Source organism: Vicugna pacos, chromosome 12, assembly GCF_048564905.1.
Source record: "Vicugna pacos chromosome 12, VicPac4, whole genome shotgun sequence".
Classification (NCBI taxonomy): domain Eukaryota; kingdom Metazoa; phylum Chordata; class Mammalia; order Artiodactyla; family Camelidae; genus Vicugna; species Vicugna pacos.
In genome coordinates, this window is record NC_132998.1 from 57,960,486 (window position 1) to 57,981,395 (window position 20,910).

A 20,910-nucleotide genomic window follows, 5' to 3' on the forward strand; every position below is an offset into this window, starting at 1 on the left:
ACAGAAAACTAGTTTTCAGGAGTAGCCTCGGGTGGCCAGCTCAAGCTGCTGCACTTGTCTCTTGATGTGTGAAGGGGGGACAGCTCAGAGTATCTCTAGAGGCTGTTGTAAGGGGAGACCACATACAAGTACCGTCCAGAGAATGTGTGCATCTCGGTCTCTGTCCCCTCTGATGGGGAACGAGGCAGCTCACTGAGAAGATTTCAACCCCAAGTAGGCAGAGACCCAGACCACTGGGTAAGAGAAACCTCCCAAGTTTTGAATCAATGAGCAAGGCACATTGACCTGTCAGTTTCCTCTACCCAAGACAGAATTGACTTATTGTTCTTTTCTGAGGGAAAACAGAAGCACAGATGCTTCCCAGGGCACAGGGACAGAAATGGGGATAAATCCCAGTGGCTGGCCAACTTGCCCTAACAACTCTGATTTGTGATTACCAACACAACCTCTTCCCTCCAGACCAACAACTGCAAAGAAAGGGCTGTGACCCCTGACCGTGCCGTGCCCACTTAGGGTAGCTGAGAAAGTGGCATTCTCCCAGGTTGAGGACAGGGGTGAGATGTCACTGACTTGTTTAAAACAACAACATGCGAGCAAGCTCAGATTTTTAACAGGAAGCACACCAGGGGAGAGAGATCCTAAAAGCTAAGACCGCCCTGCCGCCCCCACCTGGAGGTTATGGGGGAGCCTGCGTCATTCCAAAGCCTTCCCGGGCCGAATTCCAGGAGGCCAGACCACAGGGAAGGAGCTTAGCTGGGAGCAAGCGGCAGCCCAGGCCTCTTCTGTCCACCAGCATCCTTCTCCCAGGAGATAAAGAGACAGGGGTGCTAATCCAGCCTGTGCTTTCCCACGCCCAGCTGGAGACCCAGGTCAGCTGCAGCTGGAAACCAGAGTTAAAAATACCCTCCTCTGCCCAGGCTGCAGCAGGAACCCCACCCTGCCCCAACTGTGTGAGGATCCCCTCAGCCTGCTTCACCCGCAGCCTGCTGCTTCCCTCCCCACCTGGGGCGACCAAAACATGCCACCAGAGCCAAGTTCTGCCTTCTTTCCTCCTAGCACGAAGCCCTGGCATCTCTCCTCCCAGTCCCCAGGGCTGCCCCAGGGGCTCCAGAACCACTGAGCTAGAGCCAGGAACACTCACCTAAGTAGATATCTCCGAAGGACCCGCTCCCGATCTTCCGGCCCAGGCGGTACTTGTTTCCCACGCGAAGCTCCATGGTTCACTCTCGCTGCAGAAGGAAGAAGAAACACGGGGTCAGAGAGGCGGGGAGCTGGGAGCTGGCCCAGTCCCTGGACCCCACCCCTCCCCCACTAAAGGCCAGGCAAAGCCACAAGGAACTGGAGACACCAACATTCTCCCTCACACTGTCCAGGAAGGGATTTGGCTTCACTTCACCTGAGGGCAAACAGGTGTCAGGTAGCATAATGGCCTCCACCTGTGGGAAATAGCTGGGACAAGCTTAGAACAGTCAGTGCGGCCAGGCAGAAGGGAAGACCGGGGCCAGGAGGAAAGAGTGAAGCAAGCATCTCCTTGGGGGACACTCATTCGGGGACCCTCCAATAGGAGCCTCTCAGGGGCAAGCCAGTCACAATGGGTCAAGACTCTGAAAGGAAAATCAAGGACAAAGTGGATGATGGGGAGGGGGGCATGCAGGAGCTGATCAGCCTAGGTGCTGCCATGGCAACCAACCGGCTTCGGGGATAGGAGGACAGATTGACCACAAGGTGCCCAAAGGAGTTCCTCAGCCCCATTAGGACTCAGAAATGACAGGGTCCCCATGTCCCCATCCCCATCCCAGGCTTCTAGCACCAAAAATTGGAAGCCAGGTCTCCACAGCCTTTGCCGGTTTGCAGTGTGCCCTGCAACTCAGGGGGAGGGCAGGAAAGGGGCCCCCAGAACATCCACCTCCCAGTCCTCTCCCTCTCTCAACCTCACACCAAGAACCTCACACAGGCCTTTCTGCACATAGTTCTTTGGATGGACAGTTTGGCTTCCTTTAAGACTAGGAAGGTCTCTTAAGAGGGCCCTGCAGAGCAACTGAGGGGACTAAAGCCAGGTTTTGAGCCACCAGCTTCTGTGGGGTGGGAGGAAGTCTGGGAGAAAAGTGCTGATCTGAGCACTTCCTGGCTCACTGTGCCCCACCCTGGGTATCCAAGCTCACAGAACACCAGGGACCACCCTGGTAGGGACCCCTCTGCAAAGGTCTGGGCGCTCTGAGGTTCTGGCCAGTAGAGGAGGAAACTCAAAGGCCTTTTCTGCTTCGGGGGATGGGGAGAGTTGGCCTATGAATAAGGAGAGCAGTGAGGAATCCCTAAGATCTCAAAGTGTCTACAAGAGGGCCAGTGTAGGAAACTCAGGAGGGGCAGCCCCTTGCAGACAGGGAACTCAGGCCCAGGGAGGCCCCACTACCTGCCCTGCACCCCACCAGCGGCAAGTTAGCAGCAGAGTTTCCTCCCCTAGGACCCAGACAGGGTTCCTGCTGCCCTACCTGGCAGCCTCCCACCCTCTCAAACAGGACTTATTTCATTCCAGGGCCAGGAGGCAAAACTGGAAGATGGAAGAGCAACAGTGCAAGGCATAGAGGCTCTGCCCCTTCCCCATGCTAAGCACTACCCACCAAGAGCCAGACCCACCTGGGAGGGGAGGTAGGAGAGATTTACTCCACAGATGGTCAGGCTGGAGCTCTCCACCCCAGCGGAGGCAAGGAGCCAACAGCTCCTGCCCAAGAGAGACGTCCAGCCCCAGCACCTAGTTCCCAGGGAGCCAACACTAGCCCTTCAGCCATGGTCACAAGGAAGGAGAGTCCACCCCATGCTGGCTGAACTCCAGGCTCTCTACCAAGGGCCTTTGCCCACACGCCTGGCCAGTCCCAGCTGAGGTGCCACGGCTGCCAGCAGAACGCATTCCACATTTGCGGGAAACTCACATGCCACACACCTCACATACACACTGTCCTGCGTGTCCACTCCAAAGCAAGCAAGAAACGCAGACAGACACCGTCAGCCCCGCTGCGGGGAGGGGGCGGGTGTGTACACACACAAACACCCCCCCCCAGTCCGTTTTCCGCCAACGCCAATTCAGAGACCACACATGGCAGCCGGGAAAGCCGCAGGTTAGGAAAGGAACATAAATATACCCGCATCCTATATTACATAAATACCCACGCCGGGTTATATAAATACCCATGCCCTCCGTCTGGGTGTCTTACATAAATACACTGCACATGACCCCCCAGCCCCTCCCCACTCACCGGGCTGTCGGCAGAGAAGGGGAGAAGAGAGGGTGCAATCAGCCCTGCAGGCAACCACGACTGCTCTGTGCTAGCCACCCAGACTGCCAGCACCTCTCCTACACCCCAGGGATGGGGGGGAGGACAGGGCCCCAAGGAGAGCCTAGATTGTCCCACCACTGCCCCTCAAAGAGCCTCCCAGAGAGGAGAAAGGATTGAGTCAGGAATGGGAGAGGCTTTCCAGTTCTTTGCTGCTTCTCTTTGGGGTGGGCAGCGGGGGGTACTGGAATTAAAAAAAAAAAAAGGCGGACATGAAGATTCCAGAGTTTCAACTGGTTAAAAAAAAATTAGACAAACTACCAAGCAGAACGGCACATGGGCAGTTTTCTTACTCCCTGCCCACCCTCTTCCCCAGCAAACGCCCTTGTCCCTGGACCATTAAAATAAAAATTGGAGGGACATCCTAGACACCAAGGCAAAAAAGCCCCAAACACAGGCATTTATTGGGCGCAACTTAAGACATTCAGGATCCCCTTCGCCTGTTCCCAAATCCTTCTCTCTCACAAAGGGTGACCCCAGAAGATAATGCGTAAGAAAACTAAGGGGAAAGTTGGGGAGGGGGCTCACCCCACTTTGAGTTTGGGTGTGAAGAGGAGCTTGGGAATCCTCTCTCTAAAGACACCCAGGCACAAACATAGTTTTATCTTTCAGAGACTTGCAAAACATGGATTTCTCACACGTAGAAACGGGAGAATCCGATCTGATAAATAACCCCCACCCCTTTCTCTCTCTCCACAAAGGAAAACAGAATCGGTGACTGGGTGACCACACACCCCATCACCCCAAGGGCTCCCAAGCGCCCCCATCCAACAAGCGTGAGCAGCCTTGCTGACCCCCAGATCTGGAGCACCCGAGCCAGAAGCGAAGGGGTGGGGGTCACTGCTGACGGTCTGGTGAAGCACACAGAAAGAAGCCCAGGGTCTGGCCGAGAATCCCGAATCAACAGTATCCGGTGCCCCCAGCACCCCAGTCTGGGACCCCCACCCTCGGCGTCCCCAAATCACAGTCCAGGGTGTCCGCCTCGGCCGGCTGGGGCTTTGAAGGGTCCAGGTGGGGGAGGGGAAGGCGGGCCGGACTAGGGGGGCCTCTCCCCAGCAAGCCTGCAAAATAATAGTCACCCTCCTCCTCCTCCACGTCCCCAGCCGCGCCTTTGTCCTCGCCGGGCCGAGCGGGCGGCGCCCGGGCTGCCCCCCCATACCGAGTGCGAACGCGCGTGTGTCCGCCCTCCCCTCCCCTCCCTCTCGCGCAAAAACAAAGAGGCGGAGGGAGCCCCGTTTCCCCCCGGGTTTGCGCCCCTCCGCGGGCCCGCGGCCCCTCAATATTTACCCCGCCGGGAAGGCGCCGGTGCCGGGCCGCTGCTCGGGGGGCTGCCGCGAGCTGGGACGGCCCGCCGGGGCGGATGCCGGAGGATTCGCAGAGCCGCCCGGCGCGCCAGCCTCTCCCGGCCCAGCCGCCGCCGCCGCTGCCGCCGCGCTCCGCTCCGCTCGGCCCTGGCTGGGCTCAAGCACTGGGCTCTCGCCGCCGCTGCCGCCGCCGCCGCCGCCGCCTCCCTTCTCCCGGCGCTCCTGCCTGCCCGCCCCCGCCGCCGGCTTGCGCGCTCCCGCCCGGCGCGCGCCCGCGGCTCCCATTGAGCCCCGGGCCCGCCCGCTGATGTCATCCCCGGCCCGCCGCCGCCGCCCCGGAGGATTTAAAGGGCCCGCGCCCTCCGCTCCCGGGGACGATGGGGGGCCGCAGCCAGGAAACATGGCCCCCCATCCTCGCAAGGAGCGCCTTGCAGGAACGAGGTCTTACGGATGGGGCCGGGAAGCACACACACAATGACACCCTGATCCAGTGGGGACACAAGTGGAAAAACTTGAGTGGGGGTGGGGAGGAGGGGGCCACACAAAAAGCTGGGGTTTCCTAGACCCAAAGCCTCCTCTCCCCTCTGCCAGTTCTCTCCTCTCACAGCCTAGCAGTGGGCCCCTCCAAAGGCCAGTGTTTATGTGAGTTACTGCAAAAGGAGACTGTTGAGAGAGTTGTGGGCTTACTCCACCTCTGGGCTCTGAGTGCTGCAGAACACACAGGCCAGGTTGATTCAGGGGCTAACGATTTGACAGGACAGCAAGAGATAGAGGGACATTGACAAAAGGCTCAGAGAGGTAGCCAGGGCTATGCTGCATTCTGCCCTCCATGGAAAAATCAAAAGCAAAGACTTTTTTCTCCCTCTTCCAGCAGCTCAAACTGATGGGCACAGAACTGACCTCAAAACCAATCCTGTTCTCCCACGTTTAATGAGGGACCCCACCCTGCCATGGAACCAACTCCTGTGTAGTGCACATTTAGTCAAGGACCCCCCTAGCTCTAGGCTTGGGTCTCCTTAACTGCAAATTGGGAAGGAGCACCCTTCCCTCCCCAGGTCACTGAGAATTAATTAAGGCTTCCTACTTGGCTTCCAGAGCAGCCAATGAAAGGTTATTAAAATGATGATATTTGCGCTGTACCATTCAAAGCTCCAAATCATGACACACATCCATTCACGCACACAACTGTGACAGTGGACACACACAATGCTGGAGTGCAGTGCATCCAATCCCAGAAGCATGGATCCTGGGAGGAGTCACTTCCATAATAACCACATCTTCCTTCAAGCCTGAGAGACTTAGTCACACACCGTCCAAACTGGCAGGAGCCCCACAGACCAAGTTCTTCTTTCATAGCCCAGGAAACTGCAGCCCAGAGAGAAGGAGTGAGCCTGGGACCACACAGCACAGCAAGATGGCTCTGTTCTCCCAGTGGTTCCTGGGAAACTGAATCTATCATGAGCTCATTTCCAACAGCAGGAGAGTGAGGACAAGCCTCCCAGGAGAGATCTGGGGCAGTCAACTGGGGATCTGCCCTCGGTGTCACTTTTGCCAGAGCAGAGGGTCACCAGCCACAGTGGTGGGCTTTGCTTGGCCTGCATGCTGTTTGTTGTTATTTCTTTGTTTTGTTAATTGACACAATGTTTTTAAATGGGTACAATTCATATTACAGGTCCATATTCCTTATTTCTCTTCAAGCAAGGGGAAATTTACCACTCTGGGCCCAAACTCACACTCGGCTCTGGCAACACTCAGCTGGCCTGGGCAGCAGCCACCCACCTTAATCACAGCCCAAGGACCCCATTTGTTTACTCACATCAGCCTGTTTTACCCATTTTTATGACTCCCTCATCTCCTGGAAGTTCTCAAGTTTGACCCTGTCTTAGAGGCCACCAGGCTTAGCTATCAATGCCCTTCCCTTTCATCCATTTCTATTCCAACCTCACCAACCCTGAATCCTGCTTCCAGTGTCCAGAGATGCCAGCCCTCCCTGTGGCTGCAGGTTCTCCTCAGTGAGACAAGGTGCCCGGCCCCTGGCATTTCTGAGCAGGGTGGAATACACCCCTGTGTCCTCCATCCTCACCACCCCAACCTTCCCACCTGGCCTGGCTTCCCAATCATGGTCCTCTCTCTCTAGGATGGGACTAGTCCTCTTCTAGGACCTACGGAGTCCCTGGCACTGGGAGAAGTGGGTGTCTCATTTAATCCTCTCAAATGACAGATGAAACCCTAATCTATCCTTTCCCTAGTTCAGAAAGGAATCTGAGGTTCCTAACATTTGCCTAAGGGTATAAATTCAGATGTCCCAGTCTCCGCTTCTAATCTTATCACATGTCCCCTCCCATTCCAGAACTTGTAACTGACCTCCCCCACTCCCTCTATGACCCTATTGAAGATCCTGGTCAGTCTTAAGACCCACTCCTCCCTTCATGGCCTGCCCCCAGTCTCTCTCCCCTGTCCCCACCCTTTCTCTGCCTTGGAAGAATTCTCCCCACACCCCCTCCCTGACTAGCTGTTCTGTGGGCCTAATTTCTCCTCCTCCCTACTTCCCTCAAGACCATGGGTCCTTCTAAAGAGCTTTGCAGTTCAGCTCTAAGGAGGAACTGAGGGGACACAAAACCCAAGGAGGGGAGGTGATTCCAAAGGAAAGAAATCTTACAGAGTTCCAGTAGCCTCGGGGCCTGACTTCTGGTTCCAGACTGGATTCTCCAAGATTCCTCCTGGGACTTAACTCCCAACTTTAAAGCCCAAGGGTGTGGCCAGCTGGAGTTCCCCTAACCCCTCCATCCCCACCCTCCCACCGACCCAGAAGATGCAGTCAGGCCGAGGACAATAGGCATCAGCGAAGTCCTGATCACTAGGTCCGGGGGAGGGCCCCCCAGCACTTTTCCAACCTGACAGCTTCTACCTATTTCCCTGGCACCCCAGTGCCCTGAGTTGGGGGGTCTTAGGGTGCCCTGGAACCACCAGACCATGAGGATGACATTACAGATGAACCCAGTGATGGGGAGAAAGATTTTAGTACCACCCAAAGGGACCTACAACTTGAGTCTGGAGGTGGTGGGCAGGGGGTGGCAGGGAAGGTCCTTAAAAAATGACCCTACACAATCTGTCCCCTCAGGCTGTCCTCCAGCCTCAGGGCTTCAGGCCTGGCTGTCCCGCTGCCTGGGGCCATTTCCCCTCAGCTCATTCACAGCTCACTCCCTCACCTCCCTCAGGTCTGGACCCCCAAGCTCCTTTCACAGGGAGGCCTTCCAATCCTGACTCAAGATCCCCCACCCTGGGGCACTGCCTTCCTCTCTTCTGCTTCATTTTTTCCTAACTATTATCACTAACTAACATAATCCATGTGGTATTTATTGGATTTTTCTTTTGGTCTATGTCCCCCACTAGAATATCAGTTGCATGAAGGTGGGAGGTTAAAGCTATTTGGGGGCATCACTGTGTCACCAGTATCAAGACTAGTGTCTGGCACATAGGATGTATTGGCCAAATATTTGCTAAATGAGTGAATGGTTGGACTGAGAAGGGACAGCCTCAACACTGAGAATACATTGAACGCTGTCACTCACTGAGCACCTACTGCATGCCAGGCCCTCTATGAGACACATTCCTGCATTCAATCCTCACATCCACCCTCAGCGGAAGCAGTCGCCCAGGCTGGTGGAGAACACAGCTCCGGGACAATCCCTGTCCCTCTCCAACAGACCCCTGAGCTCCTCTACTAGAGAAGCAATTCTGGGCCCCAGTTGAGAGCCCCAGGTCCTCATGGGGCTCATTTATTCCAACTCCATCATTTCACTGGCAGAGAGTCTGAGACTCAGGGAGCCTTGTTCAAGGTCACAGAGGGAATCCGAGTCAGTGACCCACTGGGGTTAAGAAGCTGCCTTCAAATACTGAGTCTGTCACTTTTTAACTCTATGGCCCTCAGAAAGTTCCTTAAACTCTCTGAGTTTCATTTGTAAAAGGGAGGGAATACAGATGATCTGCACGAAACCAAAAGAAAACCCTGAGTAAGGGGAACATGTTGACCTTGAACAGCTCTGAGCAGCGGACTGGCAGTGAAGCGCGGGCTGCCTGTCTTGGTTTCCCTCTAGCAGCACAGGCAGCATCCACAGCTTCTTCTTTCCTTTTTTTTTCCCCCAAGCCTCTTCTTTCCTTACCTTACCTCCCCTGGAGGAGCCACCACCAGCCCCTTTGAGGTGGGCATGGATTGGAGGTACGCAAGCCTAACTGGGCCCAGGAGAGCCACTGGCCTTGCCCGCTGTCTACATCTGTGGTCTTGATTCCAGGAGACCCCTGCAAGAAGTTTCTCTGGGGTCTTCCTCTTCTCAGCTACTGCTGTGTCTCTCCCAAGACCCCCAAGAGTCAGTGGCCCCCACAGGCTCTGCTCTAAGAGAGCCTCCTCAGGCGTGCCAGCCTGAAAACGGGGCCCTGCTCCATTGCCCTCAGCCAGTGAGGCCTAGGCGCCTTGCCCCCAGACCCTTCCAGGATGTCCCACCCATCTCTGGCTGCTCCCACAGCAGTGCCCTGTCTCCAAGAGATGCCTTGGCCCTGGCCTCTCCAGACTCCACTGCTCTTAGACGCTTCTCCTGGTGACCTCACCACATCGTCATGTCTAGTCAGGTCATTCCCCGCAGTGGTTCCTCCCTCCCCTGCCATCTTCAGCTGAGAGGCAGCGGGGCGGGGTAGCAAGAGGTCTGAACCATGGGCCAGGAGGCCTGGATTTGAGTGCCACTGATTTCAATGAGACCTTGGAGAATTCACAGCCCCTCTCTAGAGGGCTGGAAAGGAGACCTCTACGGCTCCCTCTTCTGTTTCCCTGTCTGTAAACTCAAGGCTGGACCAGATGGGAAATGGCCTACACACTCCATACCCGGGCACTTTCTTAAGAAAGCTCCTGAGGCCACACACAACTGGGTTCAGTGGGAAAGGCTTCTCTTCCCCCCACCTCCCCACTTTCAAAACATGTGCACTTCCTATCAGCTCTGCCTCCCAACTAAATTCTGAACACAGCCTCCTCTCACTGTGTACACCTTTCACTTGGAAATTACGTCAGTCTATTAATGGTGAGACCACATCCCTCTGCTGCTGAAAAGACACCAATGGCTACTTCTGTCCTTAGTGTGAAATCCACATTCTCTCTCAGGCCTGCTATGATATGGCCCCAACTTGCCTTTTAGATCTCATCTTGAGCATCTCCCCACCAAAACCCCTGCCTTTCATTTCATCATGCCTCAGGGTCTTTGCACTCACTGTTCCTTCTGCCTAGAATTATCCCTGCCCAGGTCTTCAATGGCTGCCTCCTACTCATGGTTCAAATCACAATTCAAAAGTCACCTCCTCACAGAGGCCTTCCCCGACCACACCATCTTAAGCAGGCCCCCTTGCCCTCCGACCTTCTCTATTGGATCACCGTGACTTATTGTCTTTGTGGAACTTACTAGAGGCCAAAAACTTCAGCTTGTTTATTTTTAATGCCCGTGAACATAAGCTCCAACAGAAAGAAAGCCGCCTATAGATGCTCCTGTGGGTGCTCAGTTGGTAATAGGTGTCCCGTAAATACTTGTGCAATGAGCGAACTCTGCCTCGGGTGTGTGGTTGCGGGGGTGGAGGCAGGGCTGGCACTTTCCATCCCTGGGCCAGACGTGCCTGACAGCCTTCCCTCAGGAATAGGCCTGTGGTTTCTCCCCAACCCCCTCCCCCCTTCTCAGCCCGCCCCCTCTGCCGGGCACATCCTCTTTCAGCATTCCCTATGCTGCTCTCTTCTTAGGGGAAATCAACTCCCAGGGGAGTTAGGAAAGCCTGCCACGTGTCCCTTATGCAGGCACAGTGAGCACTAAAAATACCCCAGCATCACCAAAGGACCACATCTCCCTGTCTCCAGCTCCCCCACCCCACCGCCTCCCAATCCACATCTGCCTCCTTCCTTCAACTCAGCCTGTCACCTGACTGCCCCTCTGGGCTCACCTGACCCTCTGCTTGCCACAATCTCCCTTGTCTGTACTGCTGCTGACTGGCTCCAAAACTTGCTCCTTCCATCCTCTGGGAATCCAGGGAATCCCATTCTCAGGACACACAACCACTCATTAGCTGGGCCACGGGAATTATGACGATTGCCACGGCTAATAATCCCAATTCCCACAGCAACACTTCTCAACTCAGCATAGTTTGTGCAATTCATCATCTCCTCACCAGGTCACGTGTCTGTCCACAAACATTTCCTGATGCCAACTCCTCGCAGGGCCTGAGAGGTTCACACTGGACCATGTTGGCCAGGAGTTGACAGTCTGCCAGGGGAGACTGGGCATACCAAGAAAAAAGATGGACTAACATTGCCGGGGAGAGAACATGCTAGCAGTGAGTGCCACAGGACAGGTCCACGTGGCCGGGGGGGGGGAGGGGCGGCAATGGAGGCACCGAGGGGCTGTGACCCGCCCCCTCACCCTCCACCAGGACATTCTAAGAGATGCACCACCTGGGTTTTCTTTGCTTTGTAGGAAGCACTACGCAAACACAGCATCCAGACAAGGCTCTGAGCCCCCTTCTAACCAGACTGCTCCCGAGCCCCTTCTACAGAGTGATTCTGGAGTTGGCACTGGGGAGGGAGGGAGGAGGTGGGACTTGAAGTGCATAGAATTATGAGAGTGGAGAGGAAACAGAAAGCTAGGAAGAACAGCCTGAGTGAATACTCTGTGGGAGGAACCTCAGATATTTGGGGGTGAGGAGACCATTCAGCTGGCACCCAGGATCCCTCTCCCTCCAGGGAGGAGCTTGAAAAGGAAGGTGGAGGTCGGCAGGATCTCCAATCCCAAACAGCTAAATATAGGATTTATCCACTGGTTTTACTCATTGCAGCTTCGAGTTTTGCACTCGGATAAGAAGAAGAGGGAAAGAACTAATAAATTAGAATTTATTAGACAGATGATGTGCCAGGCACTGCCCTGGATACTTATCATTGAATCTTGTTTAATTCTACAACAATCCTCTGAGCTGCAGATCGCCCCACCTGTTTTACAGGTAGAAACCCAAGGCTGAGATACTTTAAGAGAATCTGACCTAACTGTATTCAATATCTTGTGATAACCTGTAATGAAAAAGAGTATGAAAATGAATATATGTATGTATATGCATGACTGGGACATTGTGCTGTACACCAGAAATTAACACATTGTAACTGACTCTACTTCAATTTAAAAAAATTCTGTGAATATGTTTAAAAGAGAATCTGACCTAATATTCATAAAAGTTATGAAGGACTCCAATTTACCCTTCCAGACCCACCCTGGAGCCTCACCCTGCCTCGGGGACTGTGCCCCAATCTGCTTTTGTCTCCTTCTTGCATGCCAACTGGGACCTGCCCCTATATCTGAGGCCCCCGCTGAATGAGTTTGCTCACCTGCTCTGGAAGTATCCAGGGGATTCTGGTTTCCACTAAGGTAGCTATCTCTAAAGTAGACACCTGTGCCCCAGGAAGTATATTATGTGATCCATCAGGGTATGAGAAGAAAAAAATTGGAATTTGTATTCTTATTTCATTTTTAACCTTAGCCTTCTAAATATTCTATTTTAATGTATGTTTTATAGTGCACACATTAGCACAGAGGACAAATATTTACATAAGTTATAACAAATATATATATATATATTTGAATACAAAATGAATGTTCAAAATTATTTGCACAGACTGGGTGTGCCACCAAGTTTGCCTTTGTGTTTGGGGACCCCTGCAGTGAGTTCTCACTTGAGAGGCAGTGGTGGTAGAGACCCTGCTTTTTCTAGCTGGATGCAAGTCTTCAATCAGCTACTTCTGGGCTAAGTAGCTGGGCTAAGGCTTAACCTTCCTAAGCCTCTTTTCTTCATCTCAGAAACAGGGGTGGCCAATGTTCATAGCAGCACTATATGTAATAGCCAAGACATAGAAGCAACCTAAATGTCCATCAACAGATGACTGGATAAAGAAGTTGTGGTATATTTATACAATGGAATACTACTCAGCCATAAAAAAGAATAAAATAATGCCATTTGCAGCAACATGGCTGGACCTAGTCATTCTAAGTGAAGTAAGCCAGAAAGAGAAAGAAAAATACCATATGATATCACTCAAATGTGGAATCTAAAAAAAGAAAAAAGAAAAAAAGGACACTATGAACTCACCTACAAAACAGAAACAGATTTGCAGACATAGTAAACAATCTTATGGTTATCTGGGAAAGAGAGTGGGAAGGGATAAATTTGGCAGTTTGAGATTTACAAATGTTAGCCACTACATATAAAAATAGATTTTAAAAAATGTTTCTGCTGAATAGCACAGGGAACTATGTTCAATATATTGTAATAACCTTTAATAAAAAATGAATATATGTATGTATATGCATGACTGGGACATTGTGCAGTGCACCAGAAATTAACACATTGTAACTGATGGTACTTCAATTAAAAAGAAAAAAAGAAACTAGGGTGGCAGTAGCACTCACCTCAGGTGAATTAAAAGAGATAAATGGACATAAAGCCTGTAGCCCAGAGCTGACACCTGAATGAGAGATGCAGTTATTGCTACTACCTTGTGGTGGGCCCTGACCTGGTAGAGTGTGTCTGCTATAGGAGACCCAGAACCCAGAATAAGTCATTAGAAATCGGTGTGACCAGTGTTAAGATGGACATCAGGACACCAACAGACACGAATGGAGTGGGAAAATTCCCCCAGAGAGCCCTGATGGCCCATGAAGAAGATGATGATGTGGAGATGACATGCGTCAAATCAGACACCATTTTAGGCTAAAGAGGCAGTGGTAACGGGAGTGCACGTGTGAGTTAGAATGCCTGGGGTTCAATCGTGCCTCCACATGGGCGACTTATTTAACTATTCTTGCCTCAGTTTCACCACCTGTTAAACAGGGACAGTAATGTGTCTATTTCATAGTATTGCTCTAAAGCACTTAGAACAAGAGGCTGGCAAATGGGGCTGGCAGTTGAGTATCAACTATCAAGTTCTGGAACAGACAAGTGGCAGAGGTGGGGATGTTTTAGAGTATAATTTCCCAGGCCCAAGGCAGGGACTTGATTCTGGGTCCTGGGGCTGATTGTCACTCTAAATGACTTAAAAATTGTGACTATGCAACATATCACCTCCAGTTTTCTGTGGGTTGGAAAGTAACTTCCCTAATTCTGTCTCAGAACAGCAGAGACCCCAGACACTCAATTGCTAGCAAAATCTGACACCCTTATTACTGTCCTGGAATGACTCAGGCCCAGCAGAAAGAGATGGCCTCAGAGGGCTGTGGACCCTCACAACGAGATTTTTCTTAACACTTAAGAATTCCCACCGGGGCACAGAGCTCTTTCTCATCCAGTGGGAGCATGCTGTAGAGACACATTAAAGTAAAACCAAATTAGAAACACAGAACAAAACCTCCCAGGTCTAAAAACAGATGGCTCAGGGAAGGGTGGATTTCCCATCCTGAGGTGTGGCCACAGGTACTCATCTGGTTCAGCTGACAAGGTATCTAGGGCCCCCTCTCAAGATGGCCAGGAGGTCAAGAAAATGAAGAGTTCAAGGGAGGGTGTATGACCAGAAATTGAATGGGCTCCTAAAAGTAGAAGGAGGCCCTGGCTACCTGTGGATGGACAGGCCTGGTTCTAAGGTACTAAGTAGGTAGGTGAGGAGTTATTATCCCCATTTCACAGATAAGAAAATGGAGGCTCAAAGAGCAGAGGCTTCTGTTTTCTTTAAGTGCAGCTGGCCTGGTATACGTGCTGCAGCTGATGACTCAGTCCTGACCTCTTCCTCCCGCTGCATTGAGTAGTCTCTGGTGTGGCAGCCTATGGGGGAGTGAGGAGCCTGGGAGTCCACAGGTACTCTGTTACTGCGCCCTATGTGGATCCTGATCAAATCACTTGTCCTCTGAGCTTCAGTTTCCTTATCTGAACAAAGGGTTGATTACTAGCTCCACCTCTGACCCCCCCACCCCCCCACCCCCCATCTTCCTATCTTCTCACTCTGAACTCTTTTCAGAAGCTTGTCTCAAGGAATTGAACCCAGTGGGGGCCTGACAGTCACCAGGCCTGCCTTAGGGACCATGTCTGTGCCTGGCCCAAACAGAGTGGATGTGAGTCCTTCCTGTTGATTCATGCCCCTCTGCCCCAGACTCAGAAACATCTCTATTCAGAGGGTTTTATCCCAAGAGCCCATCCCCGTCTCCCTAACTCTTCCCTGACTGCTCCCTCAACTTCGGCTGGTCCAAAGCCCTCCTTCAAACTCACAAACATGTGGACCCTTTTTCTGCCAGAACCATGGGGGTGGGGGTGGGGGGAGATTTTCTACATAGCTCACTTAATCCTCACAACACCCCCAGGAAGAAGCTTTACGTAGTCATTTCCCAGATGTGGAAACTGATGCTTAGAGAGAGCAAAGATCTTTCCCAAGATCCCAGCGTTGGAGACGGAGGTCTTGGCAGGTCTGACCTACAGCCCATGTTTTTTCTATTACACCTCCCTGTCTCCCCCTCAAGTCCTTCCTCCAAGTGTTCAGAATGGTACCCAACTATGGCCCATCCCTCAAATGTACCATTATGCAGCCATTAAAAATAATGATTACACATACACGAATGACTAATAACAACACGACGAAATGCTTATGACACAATGATAAGAGGGGAAAAGCAAGACACAACAATTGTAAATAAAGTATGATAACATTATATTAAAATGATTGTTCATAGAAAAAAGATTGAAAGGAAATATACCAAAATATCCAGTTGTTTTGCTTATGTGTTAGTACCATGGGTGATTCCTTTCTTACTTTTATTCATTTGCCAAATAGTCAATCAGTGCATATTACTTTTACAACAAAGAAAAGATATCATGTAAAAAAAAAGAAGTAATAACCTGCTGTTTCCTCTTCAACTTCCTCTCCTTCAAATCCCTCCAAAGCCTACGTTTTCATACAACGTGACTATAACCAAGAGATATGGTAGGAGTTTGGGGAGCAACCAGTACCTTTGCAGACCCAGGACCCTCTCCGTTCTATGACAAGGCTATCCTCTGCGTCTAGTGAGAACTCCCACCCCAGACCCTTCTCACAGCCCGGGTCGGAGCTCCTGCGGACGCTCACCTGACACTCGCGGGTCGGCCTCCGAGATGCGAGACGCGCACACCTGTCCCTCCAGGTGAGGACTCTGCTAGGGCGCCGCGCGCAGGAAGGAGGGAGCCGACCGGGGGCGGAGCCGTGACGTCACCACTCCGGTCCCGCCCCCGGCTTCCCGGCCACGCCCCGGCTTCCAGGCCCGCGGGGATTCATGGTTCTCATGCTTGCGGGGTGAGGTGCTGCGGACTCTTCCCTCGCCGCGCAAGCCTCACGCAGATGTGGCCCCCAGCCATCAGCTGTGCGTCCAAGTGCGGCCCTCGGGGTAGGAGGAGTGATAGGAGAGGTTCCACTCTTCAAGGACGAGGGTCCCCTTGAGAAACCGAGAAAGACCTAGGATCCCCACCACCCTACATCCACCCCCTGGTTTACGCAGAACTGTTGGGTCTTCGGATTCCAGGTTCAAATCACTTGGGGGAAGGAATGATCTCCAGAGGGACAGAGGCAGCCTCTGATTCCCCGAGTGTTTCCTTCAATTTGTACGTCACTCTCTATACTTCTCCCCATCCTACCCCGAGCCCCCCTGCTAAGGAAGCGAGCCGGGAGTGTGTGTGTGAGTGGCACAAAGTGTGATTCCAGCCCTTGGGTTTCGGGAATAGTTATCCTGGCATCTGACACCTATAGTCAGAAAACTGTTTCCATCTTGTTTGTATTATCCGCGATTGTTTATATTTGGCAAAGTTCTATGTTGAAAATGACAGCAAAATGGTGGCAAAAATCAAGGGCACTACTAGGTTCCACCTCCCCAAGAACTTTAAAATGTGCTCACCCTTGGATCCAGCAATTCCATTTCTGGAAATCTATCCTAAGGAAGTCATTCAGAGTACACGTTCATTATGGAGTCCCTTATATAAGTACCGCGCGCTAACCGATTGCGCCACTGGAGCTTCTGGAGTCCCTTATAATGGTGAAACTTGGAACCAGTCTAAGTGTCCAACACCTGGAGCAGGTGAACAGTGCAAACACACAATGGAATATTATGCAACCATTTGAGAGTTATGTTTACAAACAGCTTAGCATATGAGGAAATATGTTAAAATATTAAGAGAATAAAAGCAATGTAACTGTGTGGTGACAGCAGGCTTACAGTTGAACTTTAAAGCAAAACACAATTTCATGCATAGGAAATAGCCTGGAAAGAAAATATGCACTGTAGTTATTTCTGGGGCACTATGAAGCTTATTTTTTAAATTCTTGTTTCATCTAGTAGGTTCATTTCACTTTTATAAAGTGAAATAAGTTTATTAAATTTCCCATTAATTGAGCACTTACTAGAATTTAGAATAAGCACCTGTCGTCTAATCTTTGCAGTAGCCCTGAAGTAGGAATCAGTAGTCTCTCCCTCCCACCCAGGAGGCTTCAAGGCTGGCAGGGCACTAGTGGGACCAGGAAGGACTAAGCTTCCTAGAGACCAAACTACAAGGTTGAGAGGTCAGCTATTTCAACCTCTTCAGTTATTTTATAGCCCTAGTATATTTTTCTGATTATTATTTTATTATAGAAAATCAGAAGTCAATAAAATACAGAGGAGAAATAGAAGTCCATCCCTTCATTGCTTTACCTTTTATTATGGAAATTTTAAATAATACTAAAAAGTAGAAGATATATAGTATAATGAACCCGTATACCCATCACTAATTTTCAACAAATACCAACATTTTCCATTCTAGTTTCATCCATCCCCCCACACATATTTTTTAGAGGAAAATTCCAGAGATCATATCATTTCACCTATAAATACTTCAGTAATTATCTCTAACAGATAAGAACTTTGTTAAAAACAAAACATACACACTATCATGACTCCACCTAGCAAAAGTAACACCATTTCTTTCATTAGATCATTTAATATGCAGTCCATGTTCAAATTTCCCTAACTTGTCTCCAAAATATCTTCTTATAGCTGGTCTGTTTGAATCAGGATCACACAAGGCCCACGTCTTACATATGGTCAATATATCTTTTAAATCTCTTTCTGTTTGTCTTTCATGGAGATATAATTCACATAACATAAAATTCACCATTTAAAAAGTGTCCAGTTTTGTGGCTTTTAGTATATTTACAGGATTTTGCCACCATTACCACTATCTAATTCCCTAACATTTTTATCATCTGAAAAAAGAAATCCCAAACCCACTAGCAGTGACTCCACATTTCTGCCCTCCTCCAGCCCCTGGTGACCACTAAACCACTTTTGTCTTTTGTCTATTCTGGGTATTTTATATAAATGGACTCACATGATATGTGATCTTTTGCATCTGGCTTCACTTGCCATAATGCTTTCAAGTTTCTACCATGCGGAAGTGCATATCAGTACTTCATTCCTTTTTGTGGCCAAATAATATTCCAGACTGAGTTTCCTACAGTCTAGCGTTTCTGGACTGTATCCCTGTGGTGTCTTTCAACATGCCCCACCAGCCCCCGTATTTCCTATAAACTGGTAATTAGATGTAGATTCTGGTAATTAGGTGTAGATTCTTAGGCTGAAGGCTCTTGATTTGATTTGAATTCAATTATTTTACCAAGAATATTGTGGAGATGATGTTGTGTCTGTCCCAGCACATCAGAGCAGGAGCCACAGTGCCTGATTGTTCCACCTTTTAGTGATGCTGAGGTTGATCAGTGGCTTTAGGTGTTGTTAACTTCATCCTTCTGTTATAAAGATCCCCAGCAACATTTTACCCAGTGATTTTTAGCATCCATTGCTGATCATGGACTGGGTCTGCTATTACACCTTTCAGTTTCTAGATGAGGAAACTGAGCATAGAAGAAGAGAAATGGTTTGCCCAAGTCACAGGGTAAGTGACCATCAATAGCTACCACATACTGGACCCTTGTATATGTTCAGCACTGTACATATATACAAGCGTTTTACATAACTGACACATTTAATCCTCTCAAAATTCCTTTGTGGTTGGCTTTATATCATGACCTTCCTTTTCAAGTGAGAAAACTAAGACCTGAACTGGTGAAGGGACTTGCCTTTGATGAGTCACTTGGTAATTCATGATTCTGGAGGACGGAAATATGAGAAAACACAGTTCTTGCTCTGATAAATAGAAAAAGTGATCAGAACCATAGAGAGAAGGAGATGGGAGTCATGGAAGTCTTCCCAGAGGAAGCATCACTGGAGCTGGGCCTTCAAGTATGTGTAGGAGTTTGTCATAGGGAGTAAAGGCAGAAGAATGAGGCCACCATATGAATAAGACCTGAGGTGTGATTTGGGCTATGGTCAAGGACTCCATTCCTCACCATGAACATACTCTCACAAATGCCTCCCCTTGGCAAGAAGGAAGAGAGAGAGGGTGTGGCTTAGCTCATCACATACTCAGAGTATGCAGGCATTATTACAGAGTGAGGAGAGCACAGAGTACTGGACTAGGAGTCTGAAGATGAGTGTTCCATGGGCTATGAGGCCTGGATGCTGTTCCCAGGTATGGTCCCCAGCCTCAAAGGCCTAAGAAAAGCTGATGGAGATAGACCTGGGGGTCATTAGCTCCTACTCCAGAGGGAGAAAGGCCACCAGCCCCAGTCCTCAGCTCAAGCTCCAGGATTCTGACAGTATCTCCCTCTGATACTTGGACCGTTGAGTGAAAAGAACTTCCAGCAAACTCGAGTTCAAAGTGTCCATTGTAATATAAATGTATTTGCTTCTATGTGCATAGAATATCTCTGGAAGGTTCCAGAAGAAAAATATTTACAAATCTTGCTTTCTTTAATAGACAAAGAACACCTAGAAATTAATAAGAAAAAGACCAACAATGTGATGTAAAAATGACTAAGAATGTAAACAGACTGTTCACAGAAAAGGAAATACAAAGATTTCTGAAGCCCAGTAAAGATGGCAGCCTCATTCAAACTAAGAAAAATGAAATTAAACCTATACTGAGATTCCACTTTCACCCATCAGGTTAGGGAAGGTACAAAATTTTGGTAACACACTGATGGCAAGGCTCTGGGGAAACAGGAAGCTTCATCCCTAGGAGGGTAAAGGAGATAGACAATATCTATCAAAATGACAGCTGTGCCTTCCCTCTGCCCTCAGAATTCCAAATCCAGGTACTTATCTTACAGGTATCACCACACAGGAGGGAACTGGCTTATGAAAAGGGTTGTTCGTTAGCAGCATGTGCATGTGTGTTGGAAACTTAGGTACATCAACGAGGAGCTGATAAAATAGCTCACAGAACATTCATCCGATGGACCATAATGAAGCCATGTAAAGGAATGAGGAAGCTCTTTTTATACAACTGGGGAAAGATCTACATGAAGTATTGTTTAGTGTGGAAAAAAACAAGATTCAGAGAAGAGGAGATAGTTTGTGACTGTTTATGCAAAAAGACAGGGAAGAGAAAGAACAGGCACCTGTTTTTTTCTCTGTGATATGTGAGTGTCTCTAGCCGGCAGTATAAGAGGCTGGTGATGTGGTGAGGTTCCCCAGGAAAGGAAATGGGTGGCTTGGGGAGAGGCATGGGAGGCTTTTACTGTACCCTCCTTGGTAACTTTTGAATTTGGAGCCAGGTGAAAATATTTTACAGTCCAAAAAACTACATTAAATTAAAAGTTTAAGGTTCCATTTTACAGAACGGGAAACTCCATGGGTCAACAGATTTTGCAGGTTCCTCTCCTACAAGACCCAGGGTGAAGGAGGGCGTGAGGGAAGGAGGGTGCCCTTTCTTTGGGTTCCTGTTTTAAGCCTCACAGCTGCCTCCCCATTTTCCAGATGTGGACACTGAGGCTCAGAGCTGGAGAATGACTCCCCGGGGGCACAAGCCTGGGGTGCAGGGGACAGCCCACATTCAGTTCACATCCATGGCTCCTGCCCTTCCATCGGGAGTCGTCACACAATGTTCCCCCAGCTGGCCAGCAGGCGTGACGGATTTCTCATTCAGCTGGGGCCGGCTATTCTTCATCCTGAACTTTCTGGTTATTTGACCAAAGTGGACTATTGTTTGCCTGAATTACACTTTATTTAAAAGAAAAAAAATGCCAGTTGAATGAGCAGTCATAGGACTGGAATAACTCCGGGCTAGATTTATCAGGGACTTGACTCGACTGGCTGGTTCATTGGATTATTTGGGAGTTTACTTTAAATTTAGTAGCATTTGGATTCACTGGCTTTTTGAATAGGTCT

At 50.0% G+C, this 20,910-nt stretch overlaps 1 protein-coding gene across 11 annotated transcripts in view; it reads right to left on the reverse strand.

Annotated features, from left to right (window-relative positions):
* CSNK1E (casein kinase 1 epsilon) overlaps positions 1 to 15,813 on the reverse strand; it is a 33,885-nt gene extending 18,072 nt beyond the window's left edge. For 4 of the 11 annotated variants that reach the window (XM_072973514.1, XM_072973515.1, XM_072973513.1 and 1 more), the window contains exons 1-2: positions 4,617 to 4,914; positions 1,142 to 1,229 (exon numbers count right to left, since the gene is read on the reverse strand). In XM_072973514.1, coding sequence (XP_072829615.1) covers positions 1,142 to 1,217 — 76 coding nt within the window. In that variant the 5' untranslated portion in view covers positions 1,218 to 1,229; positions 4,617 to 4,914. Of the gene's footprint in view, positions 1 to 1,141; positions 1,230 to 4,408; positions 4,432 to 4,616; positions 4,917 to 15,746 lie in introns of those variants that run through there. The other 7 variants (XM_072973517.1, XM_072973518.1, XM_072973516.1 and 4 more) reach the window with 4 other exon arrangements.
* Between the last annotated feature and the right edge of the window lie 5,097 nt (positions 15,814 to 20,910).